Raw genomic sequence first — 19,916 nt, forward strand, 5'->3', positions numbered from 1 at the left:
TAGTCATGGTAACATGATTCATAAAGTAAGGTTTGTGCATGTAACAAACTTGATAAAGTAGGAGAGTTTTTGTAATAAAATTGCAAAAGATAGGTCTGCCTGGTAAATCTCTCTCTTAAAAAAATGTAGAAATCTCTACCTAAAAAGATTTTTACCGGGCATACCTATCTTTTGTAATTTTATCATAAAAGTCAAAAACTCCCTCACTTTATCAAATTCCTTACTTGAATAGACCTCACTTTATTAATCATGCTACCATGACTTACTTAGTAAGATTTCAAACCTTATCAAGGGTTGTTGGGCCCACATAGATAATCAAATTAACAATCCAACAATACGGCCTTTTAGGTTTCATAAAAAAAACTCAGATTCAAAATAAGATATTTCAAAAGAAAAAAAGAAAAAAAATCCTTTTTGAACTTGATCATAGGTATTGAAAATGGATGGCTACCAAACTCCAAAATTTAAAACTAAAGTTCATCAGTGAAAACAAATATTTTTTTTTCGATTTTTGTTTCAAAGTTATTAGAATTTTGTCTTTTATAACCATTAGATCACATTTTTGTTTGCCACAAATTGATGCAATTAGAATCACTTCAAGGTAAGAGAAACAAATTAACATCATAAATTTGAATTTTATGACGTGGATACCCATTTCAGGGTTTGCTCCTTAACAAAGTTGATAAAGTGAGGTTTGGTGGGTAACAAACTTGATAAGTAAGATTCCCTTACAGTTGTTTGAACTTCAAGGGAGTTTTTGTAATAAAAATGCAACAGTTGAGAGGTTAACCACTCTTGGAGAGATGCTAATTCGACCGTTAATGCGTTAGCAGATTATTCCTATTAGAGCATGGTTTTAAAAATCATTTTGACATCTCGTCTTGTCTTGTCCACGGACGAGACCAAGTCGTCTTGGAGGAGTTTTCTGATACATTTGAGTTGTCTCGTTCAACAATGAAAAAATGAACTATAATTTTAAATCTTGTCTAATACGTTTGACTTACTATCTGTCTCGTTGGTGGACGATACCAAGATGTATCGGACGAGATTTAAAACCATGTATCTGATAATGATATGCACACTGCGCACATTCTATTTCTGTTTTGATTCTGTTGATAAAGATATGCACACTATGCACATTCTATTTCCTATTTTGTTTCTATTTCTTTCCTAACTTCTAGGAATGTCTTGATTCAAGGAGATTTAATTGTAGATTCAATTGTAATTTGCTATATAAATATACCACCACCATAATCAATAGAAAACACATATTGGAAGTCAATCCAATCTCTTTATGGTATTAGAGCTTTGACGTTCTTATTGACTGCCCATTCTCTAACCACACATTCTGGTAATCTCCAATTTGCTTAAGCAATTTTATAATGGGGGATAAGACATCAGATTACGGTTCTAATTTCTCCATGATCGATCAACGTGATACTCCATCCAACCCCTTGTATCTTCATCCTTCGGATCAACCCAGGATAATGCTAGTCTCGCAGCCTTTAACAAGAGACAACTAAACGACATGGAGTCGAGCGATGATCATGGCGTTGAGTGCGAAAAACAAAGTGGGTTTCATTAATGGATCAATCCCCAAGCCAACCAGGTCATCGGACCTTGACTTGCAGCAATAAATTCGCTGTAACAACATGGTTACTTCTTGGATGTACAACAGTCTCTCTAAAAACCTTGTTGTAAGTGTGATTTATTTCGAACTAGCCCACGAGATGTGGAAGGACCTGAAGGAACGTTTTTCGCAGACTAATGCACCGCATATTTTTCAAATCGAACGTGAGATTCATGATCTTACATAGGACACCATGTCCATCATTGCATATTTCACAAAACTGAAGGGACTTCGGGATGAACTTAATGCACTCTCTCCCACACCTTCTTGTTCTTGTGGTGCTATGAAAGAAGTTCTTAAATACCAAAGGCGGCAAAGAACCATGAAGTTTCTCATGGGACTACATGAATCATATTCCATGGTTCGAGGCCAAAATTTACTAATGGATCCACTCCTTTTAGTCAATAGAGTTTTCTCTTTAGTGTTGTAAGAAGAGCGACAAAGAGATATAACCTCAGTCATCTCTATGCCTGAAGCCACTGCACTAGCCTCCAAAGGTAACATCGAAACACGAGAGATAGGGAATCACAAAGACAGGGACAAGAAGAAAGGAAGTACTTGTGAACGAACCACATGTGACCACCGTGGTAAAATTGGTCACACAATGACCAAATGCTATCTTATTCATGGATATCCACCAGGACATCGCTTCTACAAAGCTTCAACTGGTGCAAAGGCAAATCAAGTGGCATTTGCAGCCTTTAACAGCCAGCATCATGGAAATTATCTCCCGTTCACACAAGAACAATGTCGGCAACTCACAAGCCTCATCAGCAAGCCATCAGGTATTGCTAACCACACAGGTAGCACAACCTCCACCTCTAATCTCTCAGGTATTTCCTTGAGCCTTTCATCCATTGTTGATTCTGAACTACGGATCCTTGATAGTGGTGCAACAGATCATATGGTCAAATCACCATCTCTACTCACTTCTATTCATTCCAATGGGTATAGTACTGTTAAACATCTTGATGGCACTACTACACCTGTCACTCATGTTGGTTCCGTGGTTATTTCATTCTCATTAACACTCCAAAATGTGTTATGTGTACCTTTTTTTCAATTTAATCTTATCTCTATCAGTAAACTCATACAAGATTCCAAACTGTGTTATGTGTACCTTCTTTCACTTCTGATTCTTGTGTCATTCAGGACCAATGCTCGAGGATGACGATTGGGATGGGTAGAGAACGAGGAGGACTGTACTACCTCACTTCTTTTTTTCTGTGCTGCATCACAAACGGTTCCATCAATTTCCATGCTTTGGCACCAACGACTGGGGCATTTATCAAATAAATGTTTACATTCTATTTCAAAGAATGTATCCAACATTACTTGTTTTGATATTCCAATTTATTCTATTTGTCTTTTAGTTAAACAAAACAGACTTAAATTTCCTTTAAGTAATATATCCACTTCTTCACCTTTTGAGTTGTTGCACATTGATATTTGGGGTAGGTATTGCACATGTTCTATCTCTGGGGCTCAGTATTTCCTTACCATTGTGGATGACTGCACTAGGTGCACTTGGGTATATTTGATGAAACATAAAACAAAAACTCATTTTCATTTAAAGTCTTTCATCCAATTAATTGAAACTCAATTCGATCTTCGGGTTAAAATCATTCGTAGTGATAATGGTTTGGAATTTCGCATGCCCATTTTTTACTCCGAAAAAGGGATTATGCATCAAACTAGTTGTCTAGACACTCCACAACAAAATGGAGTGGTGGAGCAAAAGCATCGCCATCTCTTAAATGTTGCTCGAGCCCTATTATTTCAAGCCGATTTACCAAAACGATTTGGGGGGGAAGCCATTCTCACAACCACTTATCTCATTAATCGGACCCCTACCCCTTTACTATCTGGGAAATCACCTTATGAAATGTTGTTCAAAGTGACACCATCTTATCTTCATTTAAGAGTATTTGGTTGCCTCTATTTTGCATCCACCCACGCACTTAAGCCTTCCAAATTTGATGCTCGAGCCAAACGATGCATATTCTTGGATACCCTCATGGCCAAAAAGGTTACAAGGTCTATGGCCTCGAGACTCATAAAATCTTTACCTCTAGTGATGTTGTCTTTCATGAACATCAATTTCCCTTTCTTGGAAGTATCTCTTCTTCTATGCCCACTAATTCTATTGCATCACCTTCACCTATCCTTCAACCTATTATACCCTTAGGGACCATGTCTATTGACTTCCCCAGTAAACTTGTGGAGACTACTGAATCAACTTCTTCACCTACATCCCCAATTGAGACTTCATCCATTCCTTCACTGGATATTGTTCCCTTTCGGCTTCATCGTGTTATCAAGCAGCCCGGCTACTTGCAAGACTACCATGTTGGTCCAAGACTACCTTCTTGCTCAACCTATACTTCCACCTCAGCATTGGTCACTCTGGTCAGTACAACTCATCTTTTATCTAAGTTTATTTCATATCATCGTTGCTCCCTTGCTCACAAAGCTTTTGTAGCATCTATTTCTGCTATTAGTGCACCCCAATGCTACTCACAGGCTGTACATGATTCCAAATGGCGAGATGCTATGCAAGCCGAAATCCAGGTACTTGAAGCCAACAATACTTGGGCACTTACCACCTTACCTCTCGGAATAACCCCTATTGGTTGCAAATGGGTGTACAAGATCAAACACAAAGCCGATGGGACTATTGAGCATTACAAAGCTTAATTAGTTGCAAAAGGATACCACCAAAAATGGAGGCTCGATTACAAGTATACCTATGCACCAGTGGCTAAATTGGTCACTGTTCGAGTCTTGTTTGCTCTTGCTGCAATTCACAATTGGCATTTACATCAACTTGATGTCAACAGCGCCTTCTTACATGGTGATTTCGATGAAGAGGTTTATATGCATCTTCCACCTGGTTTTGGTAGTAAGGGGAAGACCCGCGTTTGTAAACTTAACAAGTCACTTTATGGATTGAAACAAGCATCTCGCCAATGGTTCCTCAAAATTTCAGATGCCCTTCTTGCTGCTGGCTATGTTCAGTCTAAAGTCGATTATTCCTTCTTCACTCGCTCCAATGGTGCTTCTTTTACTACCGTGGTCATTTACGTTGATGATGTTATCTTTGCAGGTAATGATTTACGATCCATTGATGCCTTAAAACATTATCTTCATTCTCGTTTTCACCTTAAGGATCTTAGACATCTTAAATATTTTCATGGGATCGAGGTCACCCGTTCTAAGAATGGTATATTCATCTCTCAATGAAAATATGCCCTTGACATTCTACAAGACATGGTTGTTTGGGTACATGTCTAGCTGCGTTTCCTATGGAACAAAAACTTAAGCTCAGTGCTACTGAGGGTGAACTTTTCGCGGATCCCTCTACCTATCGCCGCTTAATTGGCCGACTTATTTATCTCGCGGTTACTAGAGTAGACATCATGTACGTTGTCCACATTTTAAGTCAATTTATGGATAAACCACACAAACCACATCTAGAGGCTGTTCACCGTGTCTTACAATACTTGAAACAATCGCCAGGCCAAGGCATATTCTTGTCCTTTTTGAGCTCCATCCAGCTACAAGCATTTTGTGATTCTGATTGGGCTCGTTGTCCCACCACTCGTCGATCTATGACTGGCTATTGCATTATGTTGGGAGATTCACTGGCTTCATGGAAATCAAAGAAGCAAACCACTAAATCGCGGTCTTCAATTGAAGCAGAATATAGGTCCATGGCGACCACTTGTTGCGTAGTTACATGGCTGACTTACTTATTGAAAGATTTACATATACCTCACCCTCAGCTGACGCTACTATTCTGTGACAATCAAGCTGCTCTCTATATCGCTTCCAATCCAGTTTTTCATTAAAGGACTAAACACATTGAAATCGATTGCCACCTCGTTCACGAGAAGCTTCAAGCTAGTCTTATTTGCACCTTGCATATTTCTACCGATCAACAACCTTCTGATATCTTCACCAAGGCTCTTGATGCATGACAATTTCATCATTTAATTCGCAAGTTGTGCATTGTCGACATACATACTCCAACTTGAGGGGGAGTGATAAAGATATGCACACTACGCACATTCTATTTCTGTTTTGATTCTATTGATAAAGATATGCACGCTCTGCACATTCTATTTCCTATTTTATTTTAATTCTATTTCTATTTCTTTCCTAACTTCTAGGAATGTCAATCGTAGATAGATATGTAATCCTTGATTCAAGGAGATTTAGTTGTAATTTGGTATATAAATATGCCACCAACATAATCAATAGAAAACACATATTGGAAATCAATCCAATCTCTTTAGTATCAGAGTGGCCTTTCTACTTTGCGAAAAAATTAAAAAAAAAAAAAAAAAATTATTTACTTGTTTGTCAAATTTGTTCTTTGTTGTATGGTTGATTTATATATAAGAGCTCTTCTATTCTATGAATCCTGACCATTGTTTGAAATGCAGATTTAAAGGAATTGAAGAAACATCCAACTTCCTCGTATTATGCTTGCTTATTCAAATAAGTGAAAAAAAGGCAGGCCTAGACCTAACCCAGTTACACACCTATTGAATCTGATAAAGAATATTAGTCAAATTGAGAGAATGATTTGCTCAAATCTTTTATTCTAATAATCATGTTTATGGTCTTGATGACTTGGGTCTTGAAGAAGCTACAGAGTAGAAATGGAGGATCCGAGGCGGGTGGCATTATCATAATCCTGAGGACAATGGGCTGAGAGTCCTGGTATTATCAACCCAAATACCCTGATCAATTTCAAAAACCACCCTTCCTTGTACTCAGGTCCCTTAATATATGGTATAATGAAGCTTCGGACCAGCTCCCAGACCGCATTTAAGATCATGGGTATCATCATGATCATCGAAAAATAATTCTTGTTTGGTAACACTTGTAGAATCTGCATCATGAGGAAGAACAACTTGCATGAATGGTTTTGTTAGGGTTGTAAATGAAGCAGATTATACATCCATTCCGATCCAAGATTCGATTAGTCTAATATATAAAAAATTACATACTTAAACAACTTATTTTAGAGTGAGAAGTAAATCCACATTAATTCTTTTAAAAATTACAAAAATATTCTTGCATCAAGAATATTTATTTGGCTTTCATTGGCTCAAGAAATAACATATGATCCCCGACCTTGTAAGCATGACACCAACAGTTGGGATTTTATGGTACTCTGATAATACATTTCCGAATAATGATTTTCTTACGTCCCCCTCCCCCCCTTTGACATACACCCCCCCATCATAGAACCATAGATCATTTGCCTCGGGATATGTAGAATCATAAATTTTTTTCCTTTGTGTATCCCAAGGCAAATGATTTACAGTTATGTGATGGGACATCTGTTAGAGGTGGGTGTAAGAAAATTACTCCACATTTCCCAATGTCGAGGATAATTCTTAACCATTGGATTTTGAGAGAGAGAGGAGACTCACCTTTCCTTGATAACAGCTATTAAAGTAGATGCATGTACCAAAGTGCTTATATAAGAGCTCTGAATCAGCAAAAGGCATCCTAGGCACCATGTCATTACTATAAACAAACCTAACATACCTCACCCTATTCACACTCAACTTCTCTTCCATGAACTTCCCAAGCTTCTCATTCCCTACTCTTGGTTGCCCAAACGTGTACACTCCTTCCAACCTCTTCAACAACCACTCTTCCTCATGCAATGCCAAGACCATCACAAAAAGAATTGCTAGTGCTCCTCCCAGACTATGTCCTGTCAACACGAACTTCACTTCCTTGTTCTTTCTTAGTATATCTCGAAGTTTTTCTCTAATCGTGTAGTAAGCAAAGGAGTGATTACTCTCCCCTGTTCTGAGCTCCTTTGGCCATCCGCGACCTTTTTGTAGTCCTAAGGCCTTCATGAAGCCACTATGGACCAAACCCACATTGGGGATTTCGTACCAAGAGAGGTCAACATCGGTGCACCATGCATCTGCATTGAAGGGCTCTGTTCCCCTAAATGCCACCATGATCAGCTCATGGTCATGAACTCTTTTATCTTGGAACATGAAAGCATACGTTGAGTATTTCTCTTGGTAATCTGCAAATCATTACAAAATACAAATTAACAACGAAAAACTGTAAATTAAAACAGACCAACTGGCTGATTCATAATGTTGCAAACCAAATGTTCAGCTCATTTAGTGAATTAAACTATATATTATCCTTGAATTATTGAATATTGTGGAGGGAAATTCTCGGATGTATAGACACGTAGCTCGAACGTGCATCACCAACCCATCAAGCAGCTCGGATGAAATACTCGATAGATATCAAGGGTTAGTATAGATCAGTAAGACGGATCTGACAGATGTGCCATTTATTGACAGCTAAGACAGCCCATACCTTGTCAGATCAGTTCTGATTACTCCAGGATTGTCAGAGCAGTTGCAACTACCCTTGCAACTGACACACCAGAGAGTCAGTGAACTACTCTGAGTCAACTCAGGGGATGGCACATACAACGATCATAGAAGACTCCTATAAAGGGAAGGGGACCATTGATGAAAAGGGGGCTTCTTTCTTCTTTTCTCTAAAAAATAGAACAAGGTTCACAAAAGAAATTAACACAGTCTCTAACTTGATCGTCGGAGTGGGCTCATTTGCAGGTCCAGCCGAGCTATGATAGGAAGGAAGAGCATCTTGAGGTAAAGTGAAAATCAGCAACTACAAATACCTTCTCTTAGTGAATTATAAAGCTCATATGTTAAGTTAATAATTATTAGTAGTATAATTACATACTAATAATATTTTTGTCCACTTAGGCACATGTGAAGAAGGTGTAAACTTCAAAGAGACATGATTTGGTGTTGATGGATATTGAGATTATCTTATAAAAGATATTATGGTGATGATGCATGGGTTCATAAACTGCTCATAGGATCCTATAAATATGTGATTGGATATTCGTGATTATATATGGAGAGGAATTAATGTTACCATCATCATTTTGGAAATTTTCTCAAATTCCTCCATCCCAATCAAATGTTTTGCGGAGAAACTATGGTTGAGCTTGGAGATGAATTGGTGAACGTCTATCAGTTCTCAAAAGCCTCACCAATGTTTGATTGATATTAAGTAGAGTTTCAGGGATTAATTAGTAGCAAGAAATGGATGCCAATTTGGGACCTTTGGTTTCTTCTAAAATAAAAATATTCTCTTGCAATGTGTGTCATTAAGCATGCCTGATGGAAGCAAAAATGTGTTCAGTATGCATCTAGATGAGCTTCTTGTGGTGTGATCAAAGAAACCATCTCTCACCTTTTCTTTGAGTGTTCTTTTATTTAGGAAATTTGGGGTTCGTCTTAGAATTCTTTTTGGTAAAATGGTGATCTTCAAGTACTTCTACCTGTCAATAATGCTAAATTGATGTTTGAACAGAAGTGTGGAGGAAGCTAGTATATATGGTGTGTAAGATTGGTTTTTGAATGCAAGTTGCGCCTTAAGTCACTAGGTTGGGGGCACATGATTTGCCTGGGCATCAAGCATCGCGTTGAATAGAAACACAACCTCTTTATGTATTTTTATTATTATTAAATATACATAATCTTTGCTTGCTTTGAAAAAAAATGGAGTGTAATTGATTAGATCATCCAAGTGATATTAGTAAGGCCTTTAATGGGGACTTGTTGGTTCTTCCATCAATCCTCCAATTTACTTTTTACAATATTTTCTCATTTTATAAATCCTCTTTGATTGATTGGGAAAAATAAATCCAAATGGAAGAAAAAATGGTAAAAATTCTATATGAATAAAAAATAAAAATAAAATGAGGTAGGAAGTATTTTACCATTCCAAAATTTGTAGGACCCCAAGAACTCCATCTGCATACAATTACAAACATTTCATTCTTCATCACACATACACATCTGTTCAATATATAAGTAAATGTATCAACATTTTGTACATTAAGATCGAGCAAGTTGATACTTATTTAGTAACTTAATTAATGGGGGAGTTACCAAAACATGCAATGAAATACACATATCCAAACTATTTACAAAATCAGTAAAAGAAAGCTCTTTTGGTGAATAAGTTGTTCTTTTAATGAGTTAAAAGGCTATATTATCTTACCATTTTAAAATTAACTAATTATCACAGAAGTAAAAAAAATAATAATTCTGATTTGGTAAATATTTTGGAATGTTTGCTGTCACAGTAAGTTTGAGATCTCTGAGTCCATGAGTTGGTAAAATTCTCTTAATTAATTACCTTCCAAAGATTGCTGACTGTAGTTTGGATGAAAGCTTCATTTTCGTAGGCTAATTTAGAAGCCATTAAAGAGAGTGCTCCATAATATCTGCCACCTCCATATCTGATGCTCTTGTCTAAATCCACTCTCTTGTCTGAGTTTCCAACAATCGATATGAACGTAGCTGACTTTTGACAAGGCATCACTACCTTCCCTACACCATAAATGATCCATTTCAGTTCATTCCTAAAAAGTTTCAACTATTCTATGGAAATATATGAGTTTTTTTCCCCCAAAAATATCTTTATTTTTAGAAACAATATGCACGAAGAGTAGCAATAACAATAAAAACAAAATATAAATAAAAGATAATGATAGCACGCATAGAATTTATGTGATTCAACAATATTGCCCATGGGCCATGATGAGACCCTTTCACTATGGACTTGACTATGAATTTATAATTTGTACAAAAGATGAAACTGCCCCTAAGATTTATTTTTTCTCTCTCTCTTGTCGTGGGTATCCCCATGTGTCGAGTGAGACTAATCCCATGGTCACACACACACCACCCCGTCAGAAAGTCCTACGTACAAAATTGAGGGTGGCTCCAAGGAATTCATTGCTTCATGGGGTTTCGAGCACTTGACTTAATGTGCCCCTAAGATAAAAGTTACAAAATTGAGGAAAAAGTTACCCAAGATTTTGGTAGGGGATTCGCTCTTGTTGTACAATTTATTTTGCCAATATAATTCCATTAAAAGAATTCAAGATACAAAACACATTAAAAGTATGTTCTTTTCCTTCATTGTTTGTTTTGTTAACACAAGAGTCTCAATACAGAAATCATTAGAATCTGCAAACTCACAATAAAGTAACTTACATGACTAGTTCTTGTCTACATATTAACAAGAACATCGACTACATGATTGAGTAAATACAAGGGATACCACACAATTTTGAATAGAAATCAACTACTCAATAACTGATCCCCCACTTTGACACCTATTTTGACATGCCTCCCTCTACTTAAAAAAATTTAGACTTACCTCTCTTGATTATTGGCTTTGACCAACTTAAATTACATTTTATTTGTTCTTTTAACCTAGATTTAACAATCTTCTTATCAAATATTAAAAAAATCAAAATTTTGGGCCTTACCCATATTTTCTCATACATCCCAAAGCCAGGAATAATAGATAGAAAAATAAATATCATCTGAGTTAAGAAAAAAGAATTACAATTTCTGGGTCGGTGCTTGCAACTGTGGATTAGTCTTGTTGGATATGTTGGGCAAAAGCCCGAGTACGGTATGGTCCTCTATCAACAGGGATATCACGTTTAAAAGAAAAAAAAAATTACAATTTCAAAAGGTAAATGCATTAATAAAAGAGTTGTGATAATATGACTCTCCAGGTGGCATACTCAATTGACTCCCTAACGTGACAAATTGGGAACTGTAGATCTATGAGTCTCAGGATACACGATTGGACTTCCCCATAAAAAGTGTATCCCGAGATGTACAGATCTACGGTTCCCGAACTTGTCCCCGAGTCATATTATCATGATTCTTAATAAAAAGGAGAAATTTTAGTGGATTGAAAAGATACCTAGTCTCACCAAGTTAGTGTCCCCTATGTGGGAGTTTCACATGGAACTCCTTAGGCACTCATCTCTTCATAAGTGAACATTTAGAGAATTTGTATTGTTCAAATCATTGAACTTAGTCCCAATTATTATGACCTCACCACCTTATAAAGATTGAGAAAGTACAATGGAAGACTTGGATTAAACCACATAAAGCAAAACTCATTCAAAGATTTTCCTCATTCCTATAATTCTAAAACCATTCTAGGAACCCTTTAGAACTCTTCTACACCAATGTAGAATATTCGTACAGTATATAATGTGTGCCAGAATAATACATAAGAACAGACTTCTCCACATAGTTTGACATACTCTAAAGCATTTCTTCATTGTTAATACGATGGTTCCATTACAGTTTATAGTGATTGTTCTAGGATCTGGATGAGGTGCATAAAGTCTTCGGACATGCAAAAGGCGAAATGCAATATTCAATTTCTATGTACCCAAGCCACTTACATAAAAAAAAATTATTTTTGCTTACACAAAAGTCAATAAAGGATTTCACAGAATTTTGGAGGAACCAATCAAACTCATGTGTATTAAGGGTATCCCTACTTTATAAAAAGAGAGATTCTATTCCCACACAAACTTTTGCTAATGCCACCCCAATATGGTGATTTACATATGAATTGGGGTGGTGTTAGCAAAAGTTGGTGTTGCAATAAAATCTCTCTTTATAAAGTTAGGGGTAAATCTCCATTTCGTGCGCTAAATATGACGAAATTCCGAGTTTGGAAAAATGTTCATTTTAATTCCCGAAACATGCATTTGTCATTTTTATAACTTGTGAGTTCGTCACTTTTAATATCTAGGAATTCGTAGATATACCAGCAAATTCATTGATTATAAAAGTGACTAATTCACTCAAAAGGTATGTTTTGGGAATTAAAATGATCAGTGTACCACAACCGGAATTTGGACATAAGTTGCGTATGTTTGGGGAAAAATCCCTAAAATTAAAGAGCTGATATTGGCATCCCAATTTTTTACTTTTTACACCCCAATTTCTTCAATCATTACAAAGGTTTTTGGCTCAATTTATAATCTCAACATTACAAAACATTTGTAACACTCGATCAAACAATTTCAATAGTTGTTTTCAATTATGATTAGGTTCATATAAAATCTAAACCCAAAAAAAATTGAATTCTAGCAAAAAAAAAATAAAAAAAATGAAAGAACTTCTTTTGGCACCCTAACTTTTTTTACTTATTCTCAGTCAGTCACTTATTTTCTTTATTTTTAGAGATTTTTCCTGAAATGTGTGCAACTTATTTTAAAACAGTCATGAACTACTAGAATGCGTAATACAGCAATTATAAACGTTGCGGTGAATAAGATTAAGTAGACTAACCTTGCAAGAGATTAAGCAAAAGCAAAATGAAATTGTGGTTACTTGACAAAAGATTCAAGCACATCTCAAGCATCGACCCGATCCATGACATAGGCTTTGCCAAGTATAGAATAATTTTTTGAGCGACAATGGAGAATAAGATGAGCCTTCGACTCTTAATTAGATCCGTTACCTTAATCCCTTTAGGACACTTTACGAATTTATTTTCCACTACGTTGGATGACCATACGAGGTGAAAAAGGTCTAAGATACCACCATCATTTGGTCTCAAGACCAAATAATTGTCACAGAACTTCTCCTCATATCCCATTAATAAAGATTGAGAAGAGAGGAGACAACAAGGAAGAAGAAGAAGGGTTGCGATCTGAAATCTTAGATAACCTTAACACCATAAAACATTGACATTATATATAAAAGCGGCGCAAAATATTATCGAGAGTAACTAATCTTTTATGATTTTAGGTAGCTTTACTTAATTAGAACATGGCGTCTTGAAATTAAAAGTAAAGCACTCTTGGTTGGGTTGATTTATTGTTTTGCCTTATATAAATCTATTTAGACGTTTAAAGTCCTCTTCATGGTTTTGTTTTACAATCTTCTTTGGGTTTTACGTGGATTTTAAGTTTTGTTGATTGTAGAAGTTTGAATGCTGACTTTTTAACTCAACCAAAAAAAAAAGTCACTGACGTGGCAGGTGCAAGAACTGTAGATTTTTTCCCTCTCGATACTCAATTGCACATGTGTTATGGGGATGTGCAGTTATGTATCCTAAGGGAAAAATCTACGGTTCGTGCAAGATACACGTCAGTTGAGTTTTTGTGTCAATGATGAGTAATATGCATAATAACAAAAAATGGCAATTTTTTGAAAAAAAAAAAAAACCATTTAAAAACTGCCTTGCATCTCTGACGATTAAAATGCTTAAAAAACATGACTTTTTTTTTATTTTTTTTTTCACAGGAAAAAAAAATTAAATGATTTCTTATTTTTCCAATGTGGGATTTGATACATAATAGAGTTTGGTGATTCATAAAGGATAGAACATGGATGGATAGAACACTTGAATTACTTCATAAAGGCACCCCAATTCCCCTTTCACCCTCCATTTTTTAAGGACACCTGCAAATTCTTTAAAAAAAAAAAATTTGAAGGCACCCCAGGTGTTCTCGGCACCCCCATTTAACTTCTTCTACGCTTTTTCTACCTATTTTATTATTGACCATCGCCAGCCACCATTCCAGCCAAAATTCTTCTTCTTCTATCGTCCATCCGAAAATGAAACAAATCATCAATTTGTGTCGACAAAAGGATTTTGACATGGTTCAGAGGATGTCAACATGAGCCTGTTGACATTATCATGGCCATGTCGACATCAACACTTCATAGGAAAAGAATAGACTGATTTTTGGTTGCATGCCATGTAGAATTTTGACACTGCGGTGTCGACTGAGTATAATTATATGTATGTGGGTCCAGTTCGGCAGCCAATATTAGGGAGCTGACACGTTTGCCTTATATGACTTAAAAGTTTTCGGACTTGACTGATTTTTTGTGAGGATGATCTCTATGGTGGAAAGATCATCTTCACAAAAAAAAAAAAAAAAAAAAAAAAAAAAATCAGCTCTATCTGAAATTTCTAACCCCATAAAAAATGGTTTAGAAATTGTGGACTGACGATTTTTTGTCTTATATATATATATATATATATATATAGGGTAGCGTTCAAGGGCAAACTTTTTGGCAAAACATTTTTCAAAACATGGGTTAGAGGTTTTGGAATGAGCTGATTTTTGGTGAGGATGATCTCTACGGTGAGGAGATCATCCTCACCAAAAGTCAGCCCATTTCAAAACTTCTAACCCCATCAAAAATAATTTACAAAAAATGGACGGTCCACCATTTTTCAACTTGTAAACATGGGTTAGAAGTTTTGGAATGGGCTGATTTTTGTTGAGGATGATCTCCTTACCGTAGAGATCATCCTCACCAAAAATCAGCCCATTCCCAAACTTCTAACTCATGTTTTGAAAAATGTTTTGCCAAAAAATTTGCTAAAAAGTTTGCCATTGAACGCCCCCCATCTATATATATATAAAAGACAAAACTTTGTCAAGGATTTTGTCCATATTACCAGATCCTATAACTTGTATCCATTCAAAATAAAGAAGAGAAGTAGACATTTAATGAAAAAAACTTGTATCCATTCAAAGACATTGGGATGAACTACCAACTCCATCTCCATCTCCATCTTTACTTTTCTTCATTTCTCCAAGTGTTTTTCAACAACACGAATTTGCACAAATTAGTGGGGAAGAAATGATGGAAATGGGATGATTTTCGATGGTATTTACTGGAGATTGAACGACTGAAAAAATGGTGTAAAGCCTAATTCATTGGATTCTTTGGAGAAGGGAGAGACGAAGAAGAACAAGGTAAAAATGCGTGGTGTGCTCAGAACCATTGTAAAACTTAAAATTTTTATAAGTTTCAATAGTTCGGTGGGGCCATGAAAAATTTGTGGGGGTATTTTTAACATGATCCTTAAGATAAACAAAGTTACAATTAAAGATTAATTTTTTTTTTTGAAATGTCATATAATAACAATCGAATTAATAATTTTTCATTTTCGGATAGAGGAGGATTTTAGAACAATAATTTTATGTCCAAATTAGGGCTAGCAATGATCCACCTTTATCCAATATCCAATCGAATCCAAAAAAAACAAAAGGGTTCGGATCAAGATTTTGTATTTTTAGATTGGATTTGGATCGACATTTTAAAATTTGATTAAATTTTGGATTGGCCCCAATTTGATCCAATCATGTTTAATAAAAGAAACATTTTATAAGCTTACCCATCGTTCTTTTATTCCTCAAATCTTTGGTTTGTTTAAAAAAAACACATCTAAATCTATCGTTCTCAAGTGAGGAGAAAATCCAAAATCCATTGTCTTCAACAATTTGCTCCAAGGGACCCTCTCCAGGTAATCATGCTGTGTGTGTATGTAGGTTTTCTATGTGTTTGTGTGAGATATTTGAACCAAACCTCTAATGTAGAGCATTGTCCCCCCCCCCCCCCCCTCTCTCTCTCTCTCTCTCTCTCTCTAGGAGGTCTAAACTATTACCTTAATGGAAAAAATTAGTTATCAATCAACCTCTAAGGATCATCAAGGGGGGTTTTTTTTTTCTTTACATCCTTCATTTCTAGGATTTTTTATTTTGATTTTAATCTTTGATCATATTCATGTCTATCTCTTTCTCACCCCCTCACCAAGCTCTAGATTTCTTTCAAACCTTAGTTTTATTTTCACCAAAAGTAATTTCTTTGAGAAAAGTTGTTAGTTGGTTTGGATCGAATCGGTGATTGATGTAGTGCAACAAGCCCAAGTAGGCTCATGGATCCGGATAAGCGTCGGATTTAGAATAATTTGAGGAAACCTATTCTTGAATGGAGGCGTCGAAATCTTCAAAATCCATAGTATGGATTTTCCATTTTTAGGCCCAATTCCTTTGTTTACCCTACTTTTTAGATGTTTTTGCTATTTTAGGAATGTTTTGTTTTGTTAATAACTTTAGTTATAGAAGTCAGAATCATGCACTATTGATTCTCTTTTATTTCTAAGGTCAAGTAGTATCTATTTCCATCCCAAGATCATGTTTACTATTTTTAGTAATTTTTATTTTGGCCATTTTCATGTTCTTCTAAAAATAATACTTTTTCTATAAATAATATTGTAATTCTAATATGGGGAAACATCTTTGATTAATAAAATCTATGACTTTTAGAGAGTTTCTCCTTATTTTCAATTGCTTGGTATTCTATGTGAATCAATAAGTTTTTGATGCCCAACTGTTTGGTATTCTTTTGAGAATCAACGAAACAATTAGAAAACTATTCTTTGTCATGCATCAATTGGTATCAAAGCTTGTATCAATCGTGTAGCTTGTTATTCTAGTTGAGGTGTCTTCGAGAAGACAATCAATTCAACACAAAGATATTCTAGAAGATGTATATGAATTGGAGAAGTCCGTATGTTCACTCCTTACGATCAAAACAAATTTCATATATTGTAAATCGTGTAATATAGATGGTTTTTTTTTCACTCTCATCCTATCTATGATGATGAAGTTGAGGAAGAGGAAGAGGAAGTTGCTTACGAATATATGGATGAGGATCTAACACCACGAAGTGCTACTTTACATCCAAATAAAAATCTAATGATGGTTGGCTTTGCAACAATGTCTTTCACAACGTGCACAACAAGCAAAGAATTAGTTTGTGATATGGTGATTGACGGTGGAAGCTTAAGGAATGTTGTGTCAAATAAAATCTTATCAAAATTGCAAATAAGAGTTCAAATTCATCCAAATCTTTTCATGCTCTTTAGTTTCGAGAAAGGCCTAAAGGGGATAGATTTCAATTGTGTCCCAGTTGGTCAAAATCCTATTAGATGAGTTCATCGATATATATCCCAAAGAACTATCACTCAGATCGCCTTTAGATTATTATCCAATTGTTAAGTACAACAAGTTGATCTTAAAGTAAATTGGATCATATGCTTCAAACAATAATGCCTTGAACTCGAGGATGAGTTCCTTTCAACCTAGGGAGAATGATGCAGTACAACAAGCCCAAGTGGGACTACTGATTTGGATGAGCAACGGATTCAGAATAATTCAATGAGACCTATTATTGAATGGAACGTTGAAATCTTCAAGATCCACATAAAGTTAAGGATTTTCTATTTTTAAGCTCGATTCCTTCATTTACCCTACTTTTTAGACATTTTTGCTATTTTAGAAAAAATTTATTTTGTTAATAATGTTAATTATAGATATTAGAATTGTGCATCATCGATTCTCTCATATTTCTAAGGTCAAGTAGTATCTATTTCCATCCCTAGGTCATTTTTACTATTTTATTATTTTTTCTATTTTGACTATTTTCATGTTCTTCTAGAATAAGATTTTTTTTCTATAAATAGTATTGTAACTCCAATATGGAGGAATATCTTTGATTAATAAAATCTATGAGTTTTAGAGAGTTTCTCTTTATTTTCAATTGCTTGGTATTTTGTGTGAATCAACAAGTTTTTAATGCCCAATTGTTAGGTATTTTTTTTAGAATCAATGAACCAATTAGAAGATTGTTCTTCGTCATGTATCAAATACAGATTGACCAAATTCTTAATCGGATCGGATTCGGTTCAACAATTTACTGATCCAATCGGATTCGGTTCATAATTTAAAGATTTTAGATCGATAATAGTATGGTATTGATCCGGAATTGAAATGACCTGTTGCCAACCCTGGTCCAAATATCCTCTCAAAAACCCCTATAAACCCTAAAATTTTGTCCAACTCTCTGCATATCCCTTTAGGAACCCTAGAGCAAAAAGATGAAGAAGTTAGAACGAAAGAAAAAGGCTAAGGTGGGTTGGGATACCTAAGTTTCTTAATTTTCAATTTATCTAAGTTTATTTGCTTCTCTATCTTTCTCATTTAATCTCCTTTTTATATTTTTTTTAACTTCAAACTTTTTTGCAATGTAGATCTTTTATTTTCCTTCTAGGGCATAGGGTTGAAGAAAGTGAGTCTTCTCCTTGAGAAGCCATCTTCCCCTTTTAAGTCCCCAATGAATTTTAGGAGTGTTCAATATAAATGCATGTTATTTCAAGTTTCTTTTAATTTCCTAACACCTTATTTTCAAGCTCTTAGTTTAGTTTCGTTACATTAATAGCTAAAGAAGAGGATAGTAATCCCTCTTCATTGAGGTAATCTTCTTATTCATAAGTCCATACTATAAGTTCCTTTTGGAAATATTCATGCATACACTTTATGCACCCACCACTTTGTTTATTATTTAAAAAGAGTTAAGAGTCAAAGGTGGAGGTCTTCTTGGACCTATACCTAACTTTCTGAGCCAACAAAAATAGTCCTATCGAGACACATGTTCATGCACAGAGGTCCTAGTTCCATCAAGGTTGTGTCTAACCCATTACATAACCCAAAGACAAAACTACTCCCCAGTAAGTATGTAAGAGTGTAGGAGTGTGTTATTGTTTAAGGACCCAAAATAATGAATTCCAAGTGAATTTGCACTCAAGTCCCAAACCCATATAAATTTCCAACAAGCACAATTTTTCTAGTTTAGCTTGCTAATTGCCTTTATTTCTCAAATTTTTACAAGCCAAACTATGGTACATTTTGCTCTTAACTCCTTTACCATCTCTTCTAACTTAAAAATATATAGAAAAAAAATCTACTTCATTTATGGTCATCTTTTGGTAACCATCATTTGATGGGTGGGCGGGACAAAGTGCCTAACATCTTCCTTGTCCCTCAATCGAATCTTCCTACATAATTTCTTAGGTAGACCATCATTTCCATTGATGTGAGTCACTATGAGCCAAGAATACAGATTTTCCAAAATCACTTTTGGTGCCCATTCACACCTAAACCTTGAATATGGTGGCGACTCCAAAATCCATTGTAGATTGAGCTTTAAGCTCTTTAAACCCTCACTCACCCTTATTTGAAATATATGGGTCAGGATCCATAGACACATAAAGCTACAATGTGTTTTATCTTATATGGGCAAAAAGGTTCGGAATGAGCTATTTTTTTGTGAAGATGATCTCTATGGTCAGGAGATCATCCTTTCAAAAAATCAGCCCATTCCAAAACTTCTAGCCCCATGTTTACAAGTTGAAGAATTTTGGACCGTCCATTTTTTGTAAACCACTTTTGATGGGGTAAGAAGTTTCAAAATGGGCTGGTTAGGATTCGTAGACACATAAAGCTACATCGTGTTTTGTCTTATATGGGAAAAAAAAGTTCGGAATGGGCTGATTTTTTTGCAAGGATGAAGACATCATCCTTGCAAAAAATCAGCCCATTTCGAAACTTCTAACCCCATAAAAAGTGGTTTATAAGAATTGGACGGTCCACAATTCTTTAACTTATAAAATATGGGCAAAAAGTTTCACATACACATAAAGCTACTCATAAAGTCACAACGTGTTTTCTCTTATATGGGCAAAAAGGTTTGGAATGGGCTGATTTTTTTGT

The 19,916-nt window shown here is 35.4% G+C and overlaps 2 protein-coding genes across 3 annotated transcripts; one reads left to right on the forward strand and one right to left on the reverse strand.

Moving 5' to 3' along the window:
- The first annotated feature begins 3,625 nt into the window (after window positions 1–3,625).
- LOC147380825 (uncharacterized) lies at window positions 3,626–4,327 on the forward strand. Its single transcript, XM_086431195.1, has one exon. The coding sequence runs from the start codon at window positions 3,626–3,628 to the stop codon at window positions 4,325–4,327; it is 702 nt and encodes a 233-aa protein (XP_086287321.1).
- Window positions 4,328–6,089: 1,762 nt separating this feature from the next.
- On the reverse strand, window positions 6,090–13,265 carry LOC147380826 (triacylglycerol lipase OBL1-like). Of its 2 annotated transcripts, none has more exons than XM_086431196.1 (5): window positions 12,847–13,265; window positions 9,866–10,059; window positions 9,444–9,477; window positions 7,078–7,694; window positions 6,090–6,530 (listed from the first exon to the last, which is right to left on the reverse strand). In XM_086431196.1, the coding sequence occupies exons 1-5, from the start codon at window positions 13,154–13,156 to the stop codon at window positions 6,285–6,287; spliced, it is 1,401 nt and encodes a 466-aa protein (XP_086287322.1). In that variant the 5' UTR covers window positions 13,157–13,265; the 3' UTR covers window positions 6,090–6,284. The 2 variants fall into 2 exon arrangements, with proteins under 2 accessions (XP_086287322.1, XP_086287323.1); XM_086431197.1 differs by having other exon boundaries at window positions 9,866–10,054; window positions 12,847–12,983.
- Between the last annotated feature and the right edge of the window lie 6,651 nt (window positions 13,266–19,916).

This window comes from Akebia trifoliata, unplaced genomic scaffold (genome assembly GCF_017979445.1).
Source record: "Akebia trifoliata isolate Shusen 1 unplaced genomic scaffold, ASM1797944v1 Contig00946, whole genome shotgun sequence".
Classification (NCBI taxonomy): domain Eukaryota; kingdom Viridiplantae; phylum Streptophyta; class Magnoliopsida; order Ranunculales; family Lardizabalaceae; genus Akebia; species Akebia trifoliata.